Raw genomic sequence first — 24,064 nt, 5'->3', positions numbered from 1 at the left:
AGGAGGTGGGAGCGGGGTGGGTGGGTGGAGGGGCCAGTCATTAACCTGAGGCTTGGTGCACCACCAGAGACGCCGGGGTCTGGCCTGTCTTTAGGAAAGATTCCCCCCACCACCCAGCCAATCCGGGAGCTTCAGGGGAACGCAGCAGCTTAGGCTACCTAAGGGGTAAGGAGGGGCAAAGCAGGGTGACGCCTCAGCCACACCTTTTCCGGACAGGATCTACACAGCTGCGACTATGGGTAGGTGCAACAGCAGTGCACGTCTCCTGCATGTGGGGAAAAGTTAACCTCTGCATCTGGAAAAGTCAGTAACGCATGTGTAGCGCCCCTGCCCCCAGTATGCGGTCCCTGTGCAAAGGCCCACTTGTACAACCTGTGCAAAACTGCGTGCACTCTTGGATTGGATTGGGACAAATACTTAATTATTGCTTCCACCCCTGGAACTGTGAAGTTCCAGGATGTCTGTCAGTGTCTTGGCATTCTCTATGGTGCCCATCCTGAAGGAGCAGAGGACTTAATCTGAGAGAGAAAGGCCTTAGGGTGACCCTTTTCTTTTTTCTTTTCTTTTAATGCATTCGCTTCAGAAATTCTATGGATGCTAAGCAGCTAGTTTATTTTTTAAAGAAATCTATGCAAACTGCTTAATACAATAATTTTACTTCCTTCTCTCTCTCTTCCTGCTCCTCCTGGGCATGATAGCTTGTATGAGCCTATTAAAATTGGTAAACGGCTTTGCTTTTCTTCCTGAGCCAGCTGGTGTGGAATCTCAACCGTGGGCTTTTGGCCCCCTCTGTGCATCTCTGGGGGGCTCTCTCTCCATTGGGGCCGCAGAAGCTGTGGGGAGACTAAGGAACACGGTTCACAGAGAACTTACTTTCTTCTCCCCCTCCAGAAAGTGTGGATTATAACCCATTTCTAGCTATCTAGGGGCTGGTTCAGGGTTTCTTAAGAAGAGCAGGGTACATCCATTCTGCTGGGGAAAATGCCTCAACTGAGCCATGGAAGAATTCCACAGCTGGCAGTCTGTCCGCCGGCTAGGCATCTGCCAGATCGACTCCGCTTGTAGGTTCCAGGCAGGGCACTTCTGGTCTTAGTCTCTTCCGCACAGCTATTCTGCTGTGGCACGTGGAAGTTCCATTCTTTGCTGCTGCTGCTAGAAGCTGCGCTTCCTCCATGAATTGTCCAAACCCTTTCTTAATGCCACCCAGCTAGTGGCTGTGGCTGAATCTTCTGCAAGTCAGTGCCGTGAGCTTATTATGCATTGCATGGAAAGGTCATTCTTTAGTTTTGTTGAATAACCTCTCGGTCTGTTATTTTTAGAAAGATCGCTCCCTCCTCTCTTGGCTATCTGTAAGGTTGTATAAGCCTCTGTCATGTCTCCTCTTCGGATTTTTTTTTTTTACTTACCCAAAAATCCAAACTTACCTTGATTTCCTGAGTTGACCCTTGTGACACACTTGCATTTCGGTTAGGGCTTGGTTTCTTGTGTCTGTCTCTTCTCTGCCCTGCTCAGCACCTGCCTTGTCCAAGGAAGCCTAACTCTGCACTGATTTTTATGTGAAACCTTTTTTAAAAGTCCTGTGTGCTGTCTGGGCGGCATGTTGCTCCAGCTTGCTGCTGTTCTTGTTTACCTGGTTTGATATTTAAGGCTGTGCTAAAGATGAAAATAAAACCACTTAATGTTTTTAAACAGTGTACTTTTTAGGTGTCTGTGTCAGCCTCAGGTTACAGGCTGGTTTAAATTCCCGTGGAGTGGGGAGGTATCCTTGCGACCTTACCATGTTTGAATAGCAGCACAAATAATGGCATAGTTAAGCTAAATATTAGCAAATTTACTTTTCTTCTTGAACGGTGTTGCTTCAGAATGCAGGCAGTAGATTGTTTTCACTGGGGCAAGGCAGAGGGTGAGGGGGGAGAGAGAGAAATATATTCCCAACTGGCAGAATAGTTTTTTTTCAATGGAGAAATCCATCTTATCTGGTCAAAATGTTCTGACACAATCTGTGAATGGAGGGGCGGGGGGGCGGGGGGGCAGATGGTTTAATTAAAAGTGGGACTGCTTTCAACTTGGGCTTTTCTGTCCAAAGTGGTACAGTCTTAGCACAAAAAGCTTGTTGTTTCTGATTTTGCTGACTTGTTGATCAGTTCAATCCCTATAGATTTCTCAGTTGCTAAAAGCCAACCTTAATTTGCCAAGCCGCAGAGCTCGCTTTGGGTTCGGGGCATAGAACCGCTGATGTCTGAAATGACACTTGCAGGGTTAATAGCTTTGCAACACTTGGGACAAGTATGCTAAGTCCCATTGTGCAGGGGAAGCTAATGCATCAGGGATTCACCAAATATGCTAAGCCACAGTCTGTTCTGAACACGTGTGAGTGAATAAGTCACAAATGGCAGGGTTTGCACATTTGGGGCTAAGTCAGAACAAAAGTAACCACCATAAGCCTGTGGGCTGTGGGCATTGGGGCCCAGAGAGATCAGGAGGGCAGCTTACAGGACACACCTTCATCCTAACCTTTCCACTTACCGAGGGAAGGGACTGTTTATGTTGGGGTGAAGCAGAGCAGACCCAACTGTCTGAGAAAGGGGTTCTGCCGGATCCCACCGAGAGCTGCGTGGTCAGACAGAGAACTGGCTGGTACAGAAATGCCAGGCACTTGCCTTTGCTGGCACGTTTTCAGCTCCCTTTGCAAAGAGCCCTTTGCAGGAGGTGCTCACCCTGCTTCTGCCCAGGCAGTCCTTTCTGCTTGGTCTCCAGCATGTGGCATTTATTCTGCCATGTGGCAAAGGTGCCTAGCAGGGCACCTGGCAAAGCTGGGTTGTATGTGCTTGTGGGCACGGGCACACGTGCCTTCTGCTCGTGCCGTGTGAGCTGACCCTTCTCCGTGGCCACAGAGCCGTTGTTGAGAGAGAGGAGGCAGTACTGATGGAGGCAGAACAGATGTGGACTTTGCAGAAGGGGAACCTCCCGTTTAACACCTACAGTGTATCTGGCTTCCTTGTCAGCGTGGTGTGGGGAGCAGGTGACCCTCCTGAGCTGCTTATCTGCTGTACCTCGAGGGACCAACATCCCCCTCCCCTCCTCACTTCTCTCTCCTGATTTTGGATGGTCTCCCTACCTCAGGGCTACCTTGCAGAGTTGCCAATTACTGCCTTTGGTGAGCTTCAAGCCATATGACGGGAGGGGGAAGTGAGAGGGCCCTGGTGCCACCACCCGCACCAGCCCTCTGGTCATGGGCATTTACTTCTGAGAGGCCCCAAGGGAGGTGGCCCTGGTTGCCCAGCCCATTCCTGTGGGGTCCACGGAAGAGCCTTGCACCCCGTCCTGATGCTGCAGTGACCCAGTGAGCCAGCGCGGTGCCAGGGGTCAGCCCCTCCTCTGGGCGCCTCGCCTCTTTGACTGTACTCAGGAGCACCGAGTGTCTTCCAGGCGGCAGAGTGAAAGCCGGGTGGGGGGAGGGGGCTCTCTTCTCCCCCGCCTCCCCCCACCCCCATGGCTTGCCAGCTTTGATTTCAGCAACCAGCATGTGGGGCTGTGTTGCTCCTTAGATAATTAGAGGTTGCCAGATGGCTTCCAACGTGCTGCTGTGAGCAGCCTGCCTTCTCTTGCAGCTTCAGAGCGGGCACCTGTGCCTCCCTTGGAGCATGGGGGCGACTGCTGGCTAGCTTCAGCCTGGCAAAGGCATTTCCCCAGCCCTCTTCAAGAGGAGGTGGCAAAAACGCTCAACCCTCACGTGGCATTCTGAACTCTGAAGGGGCACACTTTGGCCATGATGCCTGGGATACTGGAGAGCCTGGGGGGGGGGCAGCCCCCTCGGTCCCTCCTCTGGTCAGGATCAGCCCACCCTCTCAGAGGGGGCCTCTCTGTTGGCTCTGCTCCTCTCCCCCTTTAACTTAATCCTACACAGACTTCCCCTAACTTCTTGACTGAAAATATTAATAGTCCGCTTTTCCTGTGACTCTGCCAGTAATTTCAGCCAAAGGCTATGAAAGGTGGTAGACGCAAGACTGGTTTTGGGTGGAAACGACTGGAGCAATGGCAGGTTTTGCCCCATCGAGAAAGAAGCCACACAGAACGCCTCTGTTGTGGGTTATTCCACTCTCTTGGGTGGGTCCCTGGTCTGTCCTGCTGCCTGGGCGGACAGACAGACAGACTGCCCAGCCCAGCGCAAGCAGCTCTGGGGAACCTATGGCCTTGATTAACGGGGAGGGAGTCTGGGAGACGGATCTTCTCAAGCTTCCCCCTCCTGAGAGGAGGTGGTTCTGCTTCTCCTAGAAATTCTTCAGCTGGTTCACACACACTGCTGAAAAATGAACTTGACCAGTTAGATGTCTGCCTGGGGGAGAGGACACAGGGTAAGGCCCCGGTCAGTAGCCAACAGGTCTGACAGTATATGGTGGTAATCATATCTGAGAGAGATACAAACCATTGCGCCTGGGTGTTTTTGCAACATACAGTCACATCAAAATGATGTGAAACCCAAGTGAATCCCTCCCCCTTTTTTGGGTTGTGACTTTAAAATAACCAACAACCAACGTAGCTGTTGTGCTAGTTCCCTATTCAGAGATATAGAACAGAATGTCCTGGTGTTTGCTCTGAAAATTAATAAGCTTAATTAGAACGTTTTTCTTTTTGCCTAGTTACTGGTTTAGTGTAGTATTCCCATTCCTTGGTAGCATCACACTTTTTTTTTCCTACGCAGCAAAGAGACAACTGCATCTTTCCCTTTGCTAATATTATTGTACTTTTCCATGTTCCCATGAGACCAAGATGTAAGAATAAATCCCCAATGAAACCCCACATTCCCTTCCCTTCCTCACAGTACGTATCAGCCACTTGCTCGATCCAGGACTGCGCAATTCTGCGTTATGGAGGGGTCTGTCATTGATCTGATATTGCCTGTGAAATAGATTTCCTGCATTTGGTTTATTATTTAGCCCTGTGCCTGAAGTTTGTTTCCCCTGGGTTCTGAAGTACTAAATTGGTTTCTGGATGTGTCTTGATAAAAACCTCACAGCATGTATTAATTAAGCTACTGTTTTGGCCTGGCACTTGCAGAATACTTGGTGATGATACGTTCTGCGCAACCCATTACGATGTTACTAGGTTTTTTAATTCAACAACCCTACACTTCCTTTCCAGGCAGATTTTTGGGGAGGATACAAACATGTCCAAAGTTTGAACATGAGGAGAATTCAACAAGCAAAGAACTCATGCACTGAGAGATGAAACGAAACCTTTGCTGTGGACATTTTGCTTCAGCTTTCTCAGATGCTGAAGGAGAAAGGAAAAATCCTAAATTGATTCCTGGCCCCCCCCCAAATCACTGCAGTGGCGTAACAGCAAAAAGGCTTTAAGTCAATTTTGCATTCAAAAGCTGCATATCTATTTCTCTCCAGGGGCAAAGAGGAAGCACTGACACACCTGTTGTCATCCTGGCTACAATCTAGTCACTTAGGCTGCAATCCTAGTCTGTGTTTACCTGGGAATAGCAAAATAGGGCTATTAGCTACCTAGAGAGGGCTAGCACTGGGGTGCAGAGAAGATACCCTTTGTTTGAGACTTGGCTTCCTGCCTGTGGGGCTCATGTGTATAGAGTTGGTCACTAAAACAAAGGTTTTTCCCTTTATTTTTTAACTGTCAGTGGAGACAGGAACAATAACTGAGCACCACTTACAGAGAAATAAATATGAAATCCGAGGAAGCATTTATTTATTCAACATTTTCTAGGCTACCTTTACTGGCTGCAGAGTTCACAAACTCCAGGTGTGTGTGTGGGAGTGGGGGGGACGCCACTGTCCTCAGGCCCCTGCCTGCACTGCACTGCTCCTCAAATGCTGCTGCTGCTGCTGCTTTCCTCTCCCTGGTGTGTGGGGGGGAGCAGCAGAGGCACCTCAGCTGGACCAGGAAGGGCGGACGCCACAGGCATGGTCTGCAGCTCTACAGTTGACCAGGACCCTCAGCAGGAAGTCTGGATGGTGAGGAGACCAGGGCGGTGCTGGCCAACAAGGACAAGAAACCAAACTGCTGCCAAGCCCAAGGAGGGTCTACTTCAGGTCAGTACCACTTGCAAATGACCCCTCCCCCTTCTAAATGAGGCCATGAGTTTGCCCCAAGAGCTCCAGAAGAGGAGGAGGGTGGAAGAGGTTGGGCTTCCCCACAATTTTAATTCTAAAATGCTGATTTAAATAGAGTGTGAACAAAGCATAATTTGTTTTGTTGCATTTCCTTGTTTTATTACCTAAAGCAACTGTACTCCTACATCTGCTTACAAATTCAGGTGTATTTTACACAAAATCAAAGGTGTACGTTTTGACTTCGGGAAATTGAATTAGGTGGCAAGCAAAAGCAGCTTCTGAAGGTCAGACATAATTAGATCCAGTGGATCAATTTGGATTAGCTGTGATTGTGTTCCAGTATCTTCCCCACCCCATCCCCCTAGGAAGAAGACATACAGCACAATCGCTTTACCAAGGAGCAGATTGGTCTTAATGCTATGTCTAATTTTAGCCTTGTGCCTACACAATTACACAGGCTGTCTTAAGACTCCTTGAGTGGGAGACCTAATGGTTAGCCAGGGAGTTACTCAGTCTGGTTAAATCCTAGAGACTGAAGGCCTTTGCATGGCTTTTGCTGAGTGATAATTTCTAAAATCTGGGGAAGCCATGATTTTGTCTTTTTCTGTTAATTAAAGGGATAGCCAGTTAACCCCAGTGCCTGTTTCATGCAGAAAATCAGAGGTGAACTAAAAAAAGCCCTACAGAAGTTTTTGACTCCTAAAATTGTTTATACCAATTTAACACCAGTTGGTTTAATCCAGTGATTCTTGGGGCTGGGGGCAGGCAGAATATCAGATGTGGCTTAACTCTCAGATCCGATAAAGCCTCAGCAATAGTGCAGTCCTATGCAGGTCTACTCAAAGTAAAACTTTACTTAATGGCTTTAATCTCAAGAAAGTTAAGACAGGATACCCTTACCGCTTGAGTAACAAAAATCTGATGAGGCACTTCTGTGCTAAGCAGTTTACTTGAGGACCTCATAATCTCTTGACACATTCGAACCTTATTTTTCATTTTAGAAATCAGCACCTCTGCTATTCTGCGTAGGAAAAGTACATATATTCATCTGTCAAGAAACATGCTAATGCCTAACTTGCTTGCTACCTAAGCATATTAACAGGAAAGCAGATTATACAGCCAAGTAGCTTTTGTTTGATCTGAAACACCTTTTCCACATGCCTTTTCCTGAGTTGCTGGGTGACCCACCAAATACTGAGTTGTGCTAAATTAAGTCACTTAGGCAAGAGGACCTGAACAAGTCATAGAGCCATAACATTAGAGCTACAGTTTTACACTGTTTTGCACGTCCATCGTGCTCAAAACTTGCCAGTTAATGCTTGCATATTATCAGACCTGAATTCTAGGTTCTTTAGAATGATTCTATTAAACCCTGCATGCCCTTCCTGTTTGTTGGTGATCACAAGTAGCAGCCCTTAGATGCTCAGCCTGTAAATTTAGGTCTGGATTTTCAGGGGCAGTTAAGTGTCTGATGTCCCAAACGACCAGCCCCCCCCCCATCTCAAAAGCACTTTTCAGGTCGTGTTCTGATCCACTAAAGCCACAAAGGGCCCTTTTATTTAGGAGGGAGTTCCTTCTGGAGAGAGAGTCATTTTACAGGGCTGCTGCCCAGCGGGCAAGGTGGCAGGTGTCACCGGTCAGTCTGCTGGCCCTTGACGCTATCGGGGCCCGCCTTGCCAGGCTTTCGACCGGCTGCCCTGTGTCAGAAAGCTGACCCGAAGGCGCCTGGGCAGGGGAGTTCTGTGCCTCTGCTGCCCCCTGGTGGCGGCGGGCCAGAGCCGCCGCCGCCTTCCTCCCCCCACCGCAGGGGGCGCTGGCGGTCCCTGCCGGTGGTCTTGCTGGGCGCAGGCTGCTTTTGCAGTCCGAGGGCATCTCCGGAGGGGGAAGCCTCGCGACCCCTTCAAAGCGCAGCCCTCGCGAGGAGCGGCTGTCGGGGGCTTCACGCAGGGCAGCAAGCGGGGGGCCAAGCGGGGCATGTGCCCCGGGCGCCGCGCCGGGGGGGGGCGCCAGAATGGGCCTGGGGTCCACGTTTGCCCCGGGCGACGCAGACCCGGTTGCGGGCCTGGCTTCACGACGCCCGCTATCCTCGCGATCGGCATCCGCCGGGAAGGGCGAGGCTCGCCGGTGGCTCCGGGGGCGGATCAAGGCTTCCCCGCCTGCCGCAGCCTGCCCTTCCCCGCGGCCCTTGCGGGACAGCGGCGCCAGGCTGCGTGGCCCAAAGGCAGGAGGCGCCCGAGAGCCCTTTCGGCAGCCAGCCCCTCGCCGTCCCGGCAGAGGCTACTCCGAGCGCCTGCTCCCGGCGCTGCTGGGGAGGCGGCGGCGAACGCCGGGTCTGGCAGCGGCCCGCGATTGCGCCCGCCGTCCCGAGAGGCAAAGCCACCTCTCCGGGCCACGACAGGCGACGGCGGCCGACCGGGAGCCGCCAGCCCTCCCGACTCGCCCGCCCCGCCTGGAACCGCCCCTTCGCGCGGCTTCGGCCCGGTGCCTTCCTGCGAGGGAGCCGGGCGCGCGCGCTCCCTGCCTCCCCCGCCGGGATTGGGCCGGGGGCGGGGCCGCGGGGAGACTGCGACAACCGCCGGCCAATCCGCGGCGCCCGCGCGGCGCCCCTTCCGCCCGAGTCGCCCCGCTTCCTGCGCGCTGAGGGGAGCCTCTCGGCGCCATCTTGGGACGGCTCCCGCTTTCCCCTCAGGGCCGGGCCCAGCGAAGCCGGAGCCGGAAGGTATCGCCGCCCGCCGCAACCTCGCGCTTCCCGACTGCCCGGCGCTCAGCGCGTGGGAACGGCTCCGCGGGCCTAGCGCGGCGGGCGAGGTGCTTGGAGGGAGCTCGTGCAAAGGGCGTCCCGTCAGGAGCGGGAAACGCACCCGGGCTAGTAAACAAAAACCCCTTTCGAAGGTTACCCGGAGGTTTGTGCCAAAGCCGGTCCGGAAAGCGGAGCCGCCCGCCTTCGCAGCACGGAAATCCTTCGGAGAGCGGCCGGACAACCCGCCCGTGCTTCAGGCTCTCAGTCCCGGGGCGCGGCCTGCCCGGCCTGCGAAGCGGCTCCTCGGGAGCTCTCGGGGGCCCCTTTTCGGCGCGGAAGTCCGCTGCCGCGGAGGCAAACGGAGTTCTCGCGGCTGCGCGATAAACGGCCCTGAGGCGGAGAGGCAGGCGGGCCTGGGCTTTGACTCGCGTGGTTATCACGGGCCGGCCGCCGCTGTGTTTGAATAGCCTTAGCCGAAAACAAACAGTACGTTTCTGGAAACCAAACAGAACCAGGCCTTTGAAAACAAGCAGGTGTATGAAATGTAAGAAACCCGGATTACCACAGCAACACAGCCTTAAACACAAAACCTTCAGGACAGTATGTCTGTTTTTTAAAGTAGTATTACGCAAAAACAAGATTGGGACAAATGTTTAACAAGTCCTTCAAGATCCCTAAAAATCCAGAATTTCCCGAACTAAATTGCCTTTCGTATTCCATTTTGTTCAAATGCCTTAAAAATCAGGTGTGCCATATCACCCTAATTTTTTTGGAGGGGGGGTAGAATATTTAATTTTAGTGAGGTTCATGAAAGCCAGTTACTAAAACAGTGTGGTGTGATATACTAAGAATACCTGTGTAATATATTATTTATATTCACAGGCAAATGCAATAGAGGTCACACACCCATGCAAAAATACCCTTTTATCTATACTCAGGTTAGTGACAGCTTATCTAAGATCCGACAGATGATAAAAAAGGAATAGCTTAACTTGAATACAGCTGTATATTTAGGTAAAATATTTATTTAATAATACAAGTTCATCTGTCAGAAGCAGAGAACCAGAAACGAGCTTTGAATCCATTTTTCTATGTTTTCTTTGTCAAAATAACCTGCACAAAGGGGAATAAGAACATGATAACCAGTCTATCACCATCCTACCTTCCACAGAAAAGATTAGTATTGCCTTGCTGGTCATGTGTAGCAAATTTATTTCTATATTTTTTAAAAGCGAAATCAAGAATTCTCACTGAATAATTTCCCTCAGCAAGAACCCATACGTTTAATGGAAATAACTGGCAGCCTTTGAGCTAAACCTATCCCAGAGACAACTGCAAAGCGGTTCACAACTTTGTTCAGTCCTTCCAGTGACTCAAGTTGTGAGCTGAAAACCACTTTCTCCCCTTCGTTGGCTTCAGGGGCCAAAGAAACCCACTGAACAGCTGCCATCCTGAATGTCTTCCCAGTTCAGCGACACAAGCAACTTGTGTTGTTCAGGGGCTTGGCTGTAAGCCCAGCTCACTCATATATCTACCTGCCAATATTGCTTGAAAAGGATATATATATATAGAGAGAAAAAAATATAGAGAATTTAACATCTATTATTTTAAATTTAGTGATGAATGAGTCTGTTCAGTTTGAACCAGAACATAAGAGAGTTCTGAAATATGCACGTGAACTATGAGTTGTTTTTAGTCTAGAAGAATGGTCAAAAGGATCATGAAGCAAATTATAATCTGCAAATAATTATAGTTCATTCAAGTTTGTATTTTTTTGGAAAAGAGTGAGATAAAATAGAGAACTGCATTCCAGTCTTGCTTAAAGTTATCTACTAGAAAACTGTGTGTGTGTGTGTGTGTGTGAGAGAGAGAGAGAGAGACTAACCACGCACAGAAATGAAGTAGGAAATTCAGTGCATCATTCAAATGTCCTTTTAAAATGAAATGATAAGGTAAAATGCAAGTTCCAGATCACCCAGCTCCCACTTCAGCTGCAATATAGTCCTTTCCAGTGAAGAGTTGATTATCTTATTCTAGTATATTTGACATGAGCATACTATCTTAAAAGTTTAAATTAAATCCATTCAATCCATCTGAAGTAACTGGCTAGGGTTAACAGCATGCTCATATGAGGAAACAGAAGGAAAAAAGGGGGAGGAAAAAGTTTCTAGGGAGGAAATTGGGAGAAAGAGGCAACTGCTTCAGTGAGTAAAACAGATGGAAACACGATCAATAATGGGCTATTATGTCTTAGTTGGAATGATAAAAAGGGCAAAAATAGTAAAACACTTCCTATAAAAAGTTAAACACATTAATATATTTTGTAGAGACCTATCGTACATGGAGCCTTATAAGTCTGCATATCACTATTGCATATCTCCAACACAAATGAATCTGGTCCTATTTGTATTTTCTACAACTTAATCATCATCATCATCTCCTTCGTCTTCAGCTGCACGTTTTCTCTTCTCCCCCTGGACACCAGCATCTGTGGGAAAGAATTTTGCATGTGTCCAAAGGAAAATTAAAGGGCAGTGGCTCCAGCACATTGCTGTACGCTTATTTTCATCACTTCTGAACAATTACATTTAATGATAACACAAAAACTCACAAAATGTGAATCTGCTAAGCAAAAATAAAAGTCTTATCAACATATAAAATAACTGTAAAACTTAAATTTAAATAGTATTTAAAAAGTAATGAAGCTCAAGTGAACCAGGAATTTATTATAACTTAAATGAGAAGACTAAATCCATCCCAGCTAATGGAATTTATAAAAGTTATAAATTAAAACCGCCCAGAGTCCCTCCTTGGGGGGAAAAAACTACCATCGGAGAAAGGAAACCTTTGAATCCAAAGAACAGGTAGTCCTTGACTTATGACCATTTGTTAGCAACTGTTCGAAAGTTATGGTGCTGGAAAAAAGTGACTTACAACCGGTCCTCGCACTTACAACTGTTGCAGCATCCCTGCGGTCACATGATCAAAATTCAGGCAGTTGGTGACTGGCTTGTACTTAGGGCAGTTGCAGCATTCCTGGGTTACCTAATCATCATTTGTGACCTTCCCAGCCAGCTTTCGGCAAGCAAAGTCAATGGGGGAAGCCAGATGCACTTAATGGCCACAGCACAAAAGCTTGTAAAATTGGGCGTGATTCACTTAAAAACTGCCTCACTTAGCAACAAAAGTTCCAGTCCCAGTTGTGGTCATAAGTCAAGACTTCCTATAGTAAAAATTTAAAATGTCAGTGCAAATTTATTTACATGCAGGTTGAGTAGGAAACCTACCTTCTTCCTCATTCTCTCGCTCCTCTACATAATCATCATCATCCTCTTCGTCCTTTAGAGAAACAAACTGATTATTTCAGAAATCAATTCAGAATTACTAAAGTGCCATTTAACTAACCTTCTTAATAAACTACTGTTATATAGTATGCGTCTTCCAGGAAGGTAGAGTGAAAATCAAAATTACTGTAAAACAGTCCCTTACTCAAGGCAACAGTTGTAGTTGTGGAAATAGAGTGGCCATGCCACCCTTCCTCAAAGAACTGTCCAGATGTTTTAGATTTCAGCTTACACAATTCTCATCTGATTGCCATGCAGGTACTAGGCTGAAGGGCAAGCTATATTACACTTAAATTACAAATATCACATTCTTTTCTCCCAAAGAATACATTACTACTGTAACCCAAATCCTGCTTGTGGAAACTTAGTAACATTTCAATTCAAATACCAGTTCAGATTATTTTAAAAAGCAGTTTTTGAGATGCAGATTTTTTTTAAAAAAACCTGATGATTCTCCTGAGAAATATAGTTAAGAGAGAGGAAACCTGGTAGATATGAAGGAGTAAAAAGCTGAGGACAAGCTGGTGAGAAAGATGGTGTTCCTGCAGAACACGAACTAAGAAAAGCAATAAAATAGAAAACAGATTAAGGAAGGTGGGATATGTGACTGTTTTCTAGAATACAGCAAATACCCACTTAATGCTATGCAGGGGGAAACCTGTAGAGTACCTTTGGCACTAACAGGCATGGTTTTAAAACACTAACAATTGGAATGCAAGTTAATAAGGTTAAATGCTTTGCAAGTGAACAGTAAGGTATAACCTGAATCTCTTCTTTCATCAAATATGAAAGACCCACTTCCTCCTCTTCCTCCTCCTCTTCTTCCCCCTCCCCCTCGTCTGAAGCATCGTCATCTTCATCGTTTTCCTCATATTCTCCTGGGGGACCAGCTTTATCCTCATCTTCATCCTCATCCCCATCTGAAAGAAAAGTGAATAAATGTATGCTGTATCCTGACTCAGAATTTAAGGGCTGATCTGGAGGCTCAAATTCAGCACATAGTGCAGTTTTCTGGGGGTGGGGGTGGGGACATTGCTTCTAAATGAATGTAGGAGATGGCAGGAATAAATGCTCAGATACTGTCTTGCTTCTGGAAAGGTAGCATGTGATAGAGCGGTGTAACTGAACTGCTGAGTGGACATGCAACAATACAACAAACTATTTCTAGAAGTGTATATTTATAGGAAATGTAATTTTACCAACTGCAAGGGTTTTTTTTCCCCTTGTAAGAGCAGCCATTATTTTTATTACTAGCATGTATAGTTTGAATAGTGTATTTTGAGCTGCTCAGGCCATTTTTCATATGTCAAGTTTGTAATTCCTACCCCAGCTTGAAAACATTCATAGTAAATATTCCTCGTTAAAACAATTACCATCATCATCTTCATCTTCTGAATCAGGGGCCTCATTATCATCCTGATCAAACCCATCTAGATATGTGATTTGGTGAAGCAGTTCAAACACATGTTCTCTGTAATCTCCCAAATTTGTGATCTCGCAGTTAAATAAATCAAGGCTCTTCAGGTTCTTCAGATTTTGCTAAAAATTAGGAAAAACACAGACATTATTTATTAAGTTGTTAAACCAAGATAAACATTGGTAGCCTAGTATGCAAAGCTACCATGCTATGTATATTCATGGGATTTATGGCCAAGACAACAGGAAAACTGAAATTATCCTTTCTGTTTTTCTACACCAGTACCAACTCACTTTGAATGCTGGAATTTAGAAACAGCTTCTTGGCCAGTGACTAGGCTGAATAATTCTGCCCGAGGCATGATATGGATAACAGCATTCGTATCAGCATGGAATCCAAACCTGACCCTAACTTCAAGTATTAGCTGGACATGGCAGCTAGACAGCAAGAAAACCTATTATAAAATGAAATGCCAAAGGAAAATAGATTTTCTCACTGTATGCCAAGACCTGCACAGTTACTGCTAGTTCCTTGTTCACTGTGATCTGCCAGAGGTCAGCTTAGAGCAGTCCTCTGCAAGTTGGTGCCCTCCAGATCGGTTGGATGGCGCAATTTGTAATCCAACACATTAGGAGGGCCCCATCTTAGAAAGGACTGCTGTGAAGTCAAGACACTTTTTTTAAAAAAACTGTCTGGATCATATCTGGTGTTTAGTAAATGTATACCCACTTACAATCAATTCACCTCTCGTAGCAGTTGTGCCACCAGTTTTCAAACAACCACAATGTTAAACTTCCCCAAGGCTCTTTATCCCTGACATCCTAAAGACACGGGCCTCGATTCAGTGACCATCACCCAATGACAGCCAAGCACATCTGCAAAAGACCGCTTTGGATCCATACCCATCCCAATCCTATACTTACAAGAGTTTCCACAGTGCCGAGATCCTTGATTTTGTTGCCACTCAGATTTAGATATGTAAGGTTTGGACATCTCTCTGCCAGGACCTCTAGACCTCCAGAAATTAGATTGTCGCTCAGTTCCAGCTGCAGCATAAATGCATCAGTCAGTGGGATCAACCTTGAAATCTACACCAGCTCTCAAAAAAGTTACCTGGGCAAATGTGTGTTTTCACGACGAAGTGGGCATAATAGCTGCAGAGGCATACATTACTAACCATTACTGGCAAGATTCTGATGCAGAAGACGACATGGGCATTAAATGTTGTGCACTGCCACCGTGCTGTTCAGCAGGGTCGCAACCTAACACTCACCCTCCGAAGCTTTGCCAGAGCGGGGAGTCTGGCCAGAGATGCCAGCTCTGTGTTGGCCATGCTGAGAAACTCCAGTTCCTTGAATGTGTCATTCAGGCCCTCAACTTCACCGCTGCTGGACCGACAGTTGTCAAGCACCAGTTCAGCCACCTAGAAGAGCAGCACAGTCGCCTTTGAGTGGAAGGAAGACCTGGATGTCTTGCGCAGACGACAGAACACCACACTGTGCTATGCCGAAGTTTTTTCCAACTTTCTCTTACAGTCTTTACGGTGAACAAGATTGTCCTTAAGGTTAAATTGGGACGTATGCAATTTATTAATACACAACTTATTCTGAATTGCCTTTGATCCCACAAAGGGTCACTAAATGGCTTAAATTTTACATCTGTTTAAATCAATGAATAAATAAATAAATAAATAGTATCCTGTGTAGTAGAATTAAAACAGATATGATTTTTTTTGTACTGAGACAGGTCATACTCAGGATATAGCAAAGGCCTTTTAAAACAAACTGCCTTGAAGGGAAGGTCCTCAAGCTTTGACCAATAGCAACATTTTTAATAATAATAGTTAAGACACTTTTTATTCCAAATAGAAAACATTCTGACACTAAGTTAAGTCTCACTTTCAGCACTGCACCCCATGCTACTTTTGTACGTGCGCTACGATGAAAGGAGCCTTGGAAGCGTAGCGTGGCTGTCACCTCCCCATGAAGAACGGGGCAAGAGCTTTCATAAGTGATGGCACTTTCCCTGTGTTTATGCAGGCGTGGGAGCGCCTTAAGGGTCAGGGATGCAGCCTAAGAAGTGTTCACTGAACTCTTCCTTAGTAGCATTCTGTTTTTAAATGAGACATGCCAAGCCCTTAACAGCAATGGTGTCTCTTATTTTTACTAGGTACTACAAGAAGCATCAAATTACTCTCTGGAAAACGCCGTAAGAAGCATATGATTTTGGTAAGTAAAGAAACGGACTGCTTTTCACCTTTATTCTCAGGAATGAGCTAGAGAAGGCAGCCCAACTATGGACTGTATGTTACAGACGCCGCAGGGGCCGCCATTAACTCTCTGGCTGCACCTCCCAAAAGAGGGCATGGGGCGGCTGTCTGTCCCTGGTCAGCAGAGAAGACACAGTCTTTGGGGCAAGTCCCTTGTGCGGCCCTCGTGCCAGGAACATCTGCCTTGTACGTTCAACAGCAGGGAAGCAGAAAGGTGCGAGATGACCCCTCTGCTCTCTGCGTGGATGGTACGACAGGTAGTCAGTCAGCAAGAAAAGTTTAGCATCCCAGTGCAGCCCCTCCCCTCTTCCTCCAGCACAAGGCCACAGAAACATTTTGCCACTGCTAAGGAATTGTATGTATTTTACGCGAGACGTTGCTTTCTGATTACAGTGACCAGATCGACCTAAGAACCTGGAAGGAAATCTCCAGAGCTTGGGCAGCCTCCCTCCTTGGCTCCAGACCCGCCATTCGACCCCCTGCAGAGATGGGGGAGTGCGCGGGGGGGGGGGGAGGCGCCACTTAGGAGCTCTGGTGGGCCAGACCGAGGAACGCAGAGGACGACTTTGTGTTCATTCTGGCTCCTCTGTGGCCTCTACCAGCCACGGAGCTGCTTTGGTGCCACCTGCTCCTTCTGGAGGGGAATCGTGGCCAATCAGCCTGTGGCGTTCTCTGCAGGGCTCCGGCACTGGCCCTCCCATGGCGGGGGACGCTTCCTGCGCCTACTCTTTGGTGGGTGCTGTGGCTTGTCCTGGCCGCTCTCTCTCCACCTTCCCCAACCTTGCACCCTTGCAACGTGCCAGGCTAAAACTCCTGGCAGCTGTCGGTAGCTGGCCGGTTAACAGGCCAATGGCCCTGTGCTCCATTGCATCTCCAGGGCAGGAGCCTGGGGCGCCCCAGCGGGGTGGGAGTCTCCTCCGCGCTTGCCTTATTATCTCCCTGACCGGGCGTGAGGTTTCAGGGGAAAGGGAGGGGCGTTGCCCACCCATGGCTGCTCTCGGGCAGAGCTGTTGCTTCCCTCAATGTTTTAAAAAGATTAAACCGCGTTGAAAATGTCTGCTAGGAAGGCGCTGTGGCGTATTCTGGTTTTTAAAGGAAAGGTCCTCCCTCTTCCCGCTGCTCTCTGAAGACGGAACAAGTCCAAATCATCTGCGCAGAAGGGACCAAGATGGATTCAAAGGCAGCCGCGGCTTGTTTACCAGCGTTTGTGTAAAGTACATTCCTTACAAGAACGTAAAAACCAGCAAAGTCGAGCATTTCCACCCGTACTCAAACCCGATATGGGCTATTTGGCTTTTTTCTTCATGAGAAGGGGAAAAACCTGGCAATTTGCTTGGGGGGGGGCGTGGAGTGAAAAACTCCCCGCAATCTCCTCACTGCTGAGGACGCGTAGCCCAGATGTGGCGAAAGAGCAGTTAACTCTGAGAAAGGGAAAAAGGAGGGATGGGGAAGGAAGACCTTAACTGGGAGTTCTTTCTCTCTCCTGCTCGGTTCTGCTTAATCTTGAGCCTCCGCTTATTTTTTAATTAGCCGACTTCGGGGCGGGGAGCGATTGCACCGCGGGGGCGGCCCAGGTAGTCGTCCCTCGACTGCCGAGCTGGAGGCGGCGGCACTGGGAGCGGAAGAGTTAACCGCCTCGTCTCTCGCATCGGGCTTACAACAACCCCTTTTAGGGTACGGAAGGCAGGAGAAATCTCGCGTCCTTTGATTTATGCAGCGCCGGGATCGCTCGGGGAAAATGTTGAGCCAGGAGAGCGCGCGAGGAGCGTTGGTGCCGCCGCCGCCGCCAGGCCTCCGAGAGAAAAGCCCATCCCTGGGAGACCGGGCCCTGGACAAGGCCCCTTAAAAGCGGGGGAGCCCGCTAGGGGCTCGAAGGAGACGCGTCCAGCAGCTGCTCTTCCGCTAAGGCGCGAAGGATCGCCCGCCGCCTCCGCCGAGCGCATCTGTCGCCACGCGCTGTTGGCGCAATCGAGGCGCGAGGGAACGCGGAGCGGGGGGGGGGAATCCTCGGGATTTTAAAAAATCTTCGATTTCCTGCCTCCCAAGGGTTTGTCCTCACCTTCTCGGGCGCGCGGTTCCTCAACTCCAGGTTAACGCGCTTCTTCATTTCCAGCTTTTTCATCTCCATCTGGAAAGCCTCTCCAAAGTGGAGAGCAAGGGAGGGAGGGGCGCAAAACTACCTAAGGAGAACCCGACAGGCGTGGGGATGCGTGGCGAGGAGGAGGAGGACAAGACAAAAAGGGAGTCCCCCCTCGGCTGCTCAACAAAGGGACTCGCGGGCGGTACGAATGGAGTTGGGAACTCCGGGCTGCTCGGCCACCCGATCCCTCCTCCTCTTGCGAAACACGCAGCTCCTTTCCCTTCAATGGCCGCTCGCACACTGAGCCTCCATGACACGGCGCATGGGGCCCCCTGGCAGATGCCCCGCCCCTCCCGGCGCGGCTCTCGACGGCGCCCCCGCCCCAGGGAGCCGATTGGCTGGGCGCGCGGAGCCCCCGCGGCTCGACGAGTGGCCGCGCGCGGCGCCCCCCCGCCTCCGCCGGGCGCCGATGTCTCCTTTTGTGTGCGCCCGAGGCGCGCCCGGAGCCACGCGCGGCTGGGGCGGGGCCGCGGCGGGGCCGCCGATCCAGCCAAGGCCGCGGGTGGCGCTGCCGCCCCGCGGTGGGTGGCCGGCCGGGGCCGTCTTTCCCCGCGCCCCCTGCAGCTAGCGAGGCTCCCGGCAGTGTGTGTCCGAAGTTTTTTCTTTCTGTTTCCGAATCGAACTGCATGTTGCAGAGCGACACGGTCCTTGCGGCGGAATCTTTCATTTTGCTTTTCCTGCGTATGTAAAGTTGTAGACTAGAGACGAGAAAACAGTGCTTAAATACTGAAGGTAATGTAGGGAAAGTGCAAAGGCAGCATGGCATTCTTCGCCTCGGTTTTTGCTGTTGACAGACAGGTTTTGCGAGGGTTGCTATTTTTTTAGTACGTCTGTGTGCAGGGTAGGAACTGTATGGTCTGCTGCCTGCTTCGGTGCCCTGTAACTGCTCACTAGAAGACTACAGCTTCTTTCTGTCCTGGATGCCCAGTGCCTTACAGATGCATTCACAAATTTGCCTTTTACAAAGATACATTGCGAACGTGAAGCGTCCTCACTGGGATTTTATTGTGTCTTACTGGAAATTGTCAGTGATGAAGAATCCACAGATGGCCATGAATTACGGTACTGGACTGAAACTATAGGCAGCGTAGCTTGTTGGTTTCTCTCTTACGGCCTGGAGGCAATTATTCCTACCTTTATGGTGTGCCATATTATCATCATGATTTGTCTTATGAAAGTGCAGCGGCTTTGTTGTCAGCATTGCCACACAAGTGCAGACTCAGCATCCACCATCTGGTAGGGTGTGATGTTGTTCGCGCGTATCTTCCTGTATTCTAAATTTCTATAGCAAGGATGGGAAGCCAATGAGACCCAGACTCCCTCCATTATACCAGAGTTCACTGGCAAAATGGCTGGGCGTGGTGGCCTGTCCCCCGGAGGCCTTTCACTCCCATTCCTGCCATTACCTCCCCCCACCCCGCAAACAAATTTAAAAAGCAGGGGAGAAATGGCCTGCCCCTTTTGGTGATAACTTGGCATCACTGGACAACGTGCTGCGACCTTTTGGAAGCTCCGGAGGTCAAATTGGAGCTTCTGAGGTCCAAAATGTTGGCCACTCCTGCTCTATTGCAGTTTCTTGTTTAGAAAGAGCTGTGGGGACCTGGCTCCTCACCCAGGCCTTTGGTGAAGGGGAGTGAGACCCCTTGCTTCATTGTACTTGCCATCTCTTATCTTTTGTCGATTTTACTGTAATTTCTTTGCTTGTTGTGAGCTGCCTAGAGTTGTTGAGAGTCAGGCAGCGTACAAGTTTAATAAATTATTATTGTTATTGTTATTATTATGTGGTGATCTGTGGCAACTTACAGCCTGTGAAGCTTAGGCTTGCCTAGAAGTCTCTGGAGAATAATTGGGATATATATGTTTAGAATGAAATAGAAGTAGGTCTCAAAAGCTTTTTAATAGTCCATGCAAGCGTCCAAACTTCCAAACCTTCTCCCCCAAACAGCCAGGTTTTGTGCACTGACTAAGTCTGGGAGAATGGAGCTGAACCAACCGGCCGTTCACAGCCCTCTTGTACAGTAGGCAGGGAGAAGGCTAATGTGCAGTTGAGGGTGGCACATTTCGGAGCAAAACAGCTTGCTTACGTTGCCTCATTGAATGTGCTGCTTTACTCCAGTTGAACGGCTGCTCTGGCTGTGCTGCTGTTAATTGTTTCAACTTTTTGTAAATCTTATTTGTTTTTTTATTTTTACTTTCTTGTAACTTTTCCAGAGAATGTAGCTAGAACACTGAATACTGTAGGTCATTTAATGCCAAGTGCAAAGTTAAAATTGTCTCAGACAAAGCAAGCTATTTGCACTCTAGTCAGTTTCATTTCTCAAGGAATTTTTTAAAAGGTGGCTGGATTTCTGAGAGGGAGATGTTTTTATTTTTAAAAGTTACACAGTATGTGCTGTGGATATTTAAATAAGCATCTTCTTGTTAGCATTAATTATGAAAAAAGCAGCAGCTATAAAATTTCCAAAATAGCTGTAATCACAGAGGAAACAATTTTATAAGTTAATAAAAGGGCTTCAAAATGTCAATCCTTCAAGGTCCATAGCAGGGTGTATCAGAACCCTAGTTTGAAACTGTAGAGATTCCCTGTTGAAAGGCAGCCTGACTACATAGACAGCAAAGTCTGACCTTTTTGAATTGCTAATGGTTTTCTAGAAGTATCTGGTTGGACTTGTGGAAATAGACCTTTATAGGTTCCTCTTATATCCCTCAATTTCTTGTGTTTATTCTGTGAAACCTGAAATGTCACCATTCCTGATTATGGTTAGGATTAGAGTAAGGGTTTAGACTAAATTGCTCTAAAGTAATATTTCTGCTACCAGGAATATACTTACTGTGCTGAAAACGTATTTAGAAACATTTGAATTTGTTCTGAAGTGTTAATCAGAATATTACAATATTTGTGAAAAATTCTGAAAATTTGGAAGAATTTAAGAAGTAGATTTAAACTCCATAAGGTGGAACCGAAGTGCTACATATATTGAATTAGATCACAACTTTCACAGAAAATTAAAGTAAGATTTTATGGTATCTGGGAATTATATGAACAGCTCTTCTTAAAATTGTATGAATTTTATTCTGAAGAAAATTCCATTGTATTCAATGGGGGATTACTCCCAAGTAAGCATGCATGGAAATGAAGCCAGAGCATTCATTTTAACATCGTGAGTAAAATTAGCAAACAATTAGAGAATTTTATTTAGTTGACTACTTTCCTTTTAGCCCCTTACTAACTAAGTAAAATTATATAACTGAAATATGGAGTTCTTGGTGCTCTCTGAGCTTGGTTGTTTCATTGCACATCTAGGTAACATCATCAGTGTGAGTGAGCATGGGGTTTGTTGCCTGTTTATACGTAGTGGCTTGCCCTGCCACTTTTGGTGGGGGTGTGATTTCCTTCTTGGTGGCCCCCCCAGTCAGACGATTGCTTCCTGCCCTTTGTTTGCAGGGTGTGGATTCCTGCTTGGGGTGTTGGCTGCTGGAGGGGATGTGCTGTCTCCTGCCTGCCTGTCCTACAGAGGGGCTGTTACAGTCCTTGCATTGTACGCTGTGGATGACTCCTGTCAGCATAAAGTGCTGAGACCAATACAGACGCTGTCTGTCAGGAACAGGGACATTTTTGTGGTGACCCCAATGATGCACTGATCTCCTAGGAGGTCTTAAATTCTCTTTGCTGGTCTCAAGAACCAACTTACCTAAAAGAAGCGGTGGGAGGGGGCAATTTTAATCAGGGCCACTGCAAGCGGAGAAAGGTTTACGTTTCTCCCTGCACATTATGTTACTCCTTCCTCTCTATATAATAATTTTTGCATATAATATTTTTTTCCAGCTTTAGTGACATTATTTTAAAACAAAAAGGAAACACACACACACACACATTTTTACGGTTTAGAGATATCCTGAATTTTCCTCCTTGTACCTCAGTTGCCATTTGGGGAAGGCGACCTTACTTTGCATAGAGCAGGAAAGCAGCATCCAGGGTGCTGTTATGCAAGTTAATATCAAAAGGGTTCCACACATTCTAAACTTGAAAGTGGAAGTCTTGCTGGAGGAACCGTATGATGTGAAGAATAGTGGTGAGGAAGCAGCAGTAATGTAGGAGTAAAACTCCTGCAGAGTTTGTGGAGTTCTGCAAAAAGAAACAGAGTCAGGGTGGGGACCCAGGCAGGGAATCCTCTCTTGGGATGGTGGCGGTTTGCAAGCAGTTAGCCAGCTCAGCGGTGTCCGGATGTTTGCATGTTGGAGACTTACTTGCTTTGCCCAGCCCTTGGGCTGGCTCTTACAGGGCCTTTTCTCACTGCTAAATTGAAATGCTATCTAGAAGACTGCTGGCATAGAATGAGCTATCCTTTTTGCCTCTACAGCTGCGGTTTCTAGTCAGTACCAATCACCTGGCTTTTCTTTGAGGAAATGCACCACATAGCCTGACTGACTTTATACATCTTGAAGCTGCTCTTGCGGGATGTCAGAGTAAGGAGAAATTGTTACTTTGACATTGGTACAGTGAAAGATGACAGGCCTACCTCACTTAGGGGTGGGTTTGCTGGGGATGAGATGAGGGCCAGGTCACGCTGACATGGCAAAAACGGTGCTGGCAAGGCTTGTTTATGCCGTACTTAGGAAAGGACACACTAGTGCCCCTGCAGATAGAAATCTTACAGGAAGGGCAGATGCTTGTGTAGATAACTCACTTTGGTTTTCAGCCGGTCTTCTTCATATATGGAGTTTCCTGAAAAGGTGCAGAGCATTTAAGATTTTCACAGTGAATGCCTAATGGCAAAATGTTGAAAACTATTTTAAAAGAATGAATATACCATGGTCTTCTAAAGAGCTATAGTAATCAAGTTGCGTAGACATTGAGAAGCCTTTTCGGTACTCCCATCTATGAAGCTCTCAGACCATCTTGCTGTAAAGCAGCTTCGTGTAGTCAGTCTGTCAGGGAGGATAGGCTGCCAACCCTGCTCTGTGATTCCTCAGCTACTAGCTGTGTATTCACCGTGCTCCCTTTATGGAGGGAAACTGTTGGCTCCCATCTTAGCAGAATGGGAAGGGAGCCTGGAGGTTGTGCTATTGCATGTTATCGAAAAGAAAATTCTAGGCCTACAGGGATCCCCCCCCCCCCCCGGTGCAGTCTGCTTTGAGTCAGGCTCAGCTCCGGGATAGATCTTCCAAAAGTATTTGGTTGAGGGGAGGGTTGCTGTTTATTCATTTAGTCGCTTCCGACTCTTCGTGACTTCATGAACCAGCCCACGCCAGAGCTTCCTGTCGGTCGTGAGGGGAGGGACTAGGTGTATAAAATATTTAAGCTGCATTTAAAAACGTTGTTTTGGAGGAAAAAACATCGAATAAACTTAAAACATGGGTGTATCTGGATGAATTCTAGAGTGTAGTTTCTCATTCTGCAAATGAGAAAAAAAGCCTAACACAAGTATTCTGTATAGTCTGAAGATGTGCCCCGTACAACCCCAGATCCTCAGAAGAGATGTGGATTCCCTGAAATAGTGGTGGACTCTTTGGCAGGTGAATGGCGAAAGTAAAGGGTGTCTGCCAAGACCACTGATAGGTAGACCTTTCTGACCAGTAGTTGAGTTGTATGGAAATGCTTTTAGGCATGCCTAGAGGGTACCCCATGCTCTTCTAGATCCCCAGGAATTCTTACCGTAGTAATAGTCCTCAAAAGTTCCATTTCCTACAAATTAATGACAACAGTTTCAGAACATGAATTATTGCAGGCCAAAATATTCACCCTGAAGGCCTGCCTGATTATTAATGTAATCCTCATCCGTTCTCTGTGGGGAGATGGGTAGTCTCGTGGGGCTCACGTCCCCAAAATGCTCCCCCCTCCCTCCACGTAAGCCTGGCTTCTCCTTTCTTGTACTTTCCTTGCTGGTCAGGTGAAAACAATTTTCATTCTTTACTCTTGGGAAATCTGAATGCTGCTATTCTCATTATTAATACATTGTTTTTATTGGTTTATTTCTAGTTCATATTAGGATATTGTAAGATACACTGGGGGGATTCTTTGGAACATAAGGGTAGAAACAAGAGGAAGAAACTAAAATAATTCATTAAAATTGAAT

General features: G+C 47.6%; 1 protein-coding gene across 2 annotated transcripts; it reads right to left on the bottom strand.

The window, feature by feature from the left end:
* Positions 1-9,824: 9,824 nt before the first annotated feature.
* ANP32E (acidic nuclear phosphoprotein 32 family member E) lies at positions 9,825-18,259 on the bottom strand. 2 transcript variants are annotated; one of them, XM_063316966.1, is made up of 7 exons: positions 17,907-18,259; positions 14,852-15,001; positions 14,502-14,624; positions 13,535-13,700; positions 12,924-13,081; positions 12,105-12,156; positions 9,825-11,305 (listed from the first exon to the last, which is right to left on the bottom strand). In XM_063316966.1, the coding sequence occupies exons 1-7, from the start codon at positions 17,973-17,975 to the stop codon at positions 11,238-11,240; spliced, it is 786 nt and encodes a 261-aa protein (XP_063173036.1). In that variant the 5' UTR covers positions 17,976-18,259; the 3' UTR covers positions 9,825-11,237. The 2 variants fall into 2 exon arrangements, with proteins under 2 accessions (XP_063173036.1, XP_063173035.1); XM_063316965.1 differs by having other exon boundaries at positions 13,529-13,700; positions 17,907-18,256.
* Between the last annotated feature and the right edge of the window lie 5,805 nt (positions 18,260-24,064).

This window comes from Candoia aspera, chromosome 17 (genome assembly GCF_035149785.1).
Source record: "Candoia aspera isolate rCanAsp1 chromosome 17, rCanAsp1.hap2, whole genome shotgun sequence".
Classification (NCBI taxonomy): Eukaryota; Metazoa; Chordata; class Lepidosauria; order Squamata; family Boidae; genus Candoia; species Candoia aspera.
Note: the sequence above shows the minus strand (reverse complement) of the source record. Positions and strands in the feature narration are given on the sequence as shown.

What these genes read in the sequence shown, in the direction of transcription:
- ANP32E (XM_063316965.1), bottom strand. Translation starts at nt 17,975, where the DNA reads ATGGAGATGAAAAAGCTGGAAATGAAGAAGCGCGTTAACCTGGAGTTG. An exon ending in TGAAGATGATGATGGTAATT is followed by an intron (nt 13,082 to 13,528) that starts GTTTTAACGAGG and finishes CTTTTCTTTCAG; the next exon opens with ATGGGGATGAGGATGAAGAT. An exon ending in GCGAGAGAATGAGGAAGAAG is followed by an intron (nt 11,306 to 12,104) that starts GTAGGTTTCCTA and finishes TCTTTCCCACAG; the next exon opens with ATGCTGGTGTCCAGGGGGAG.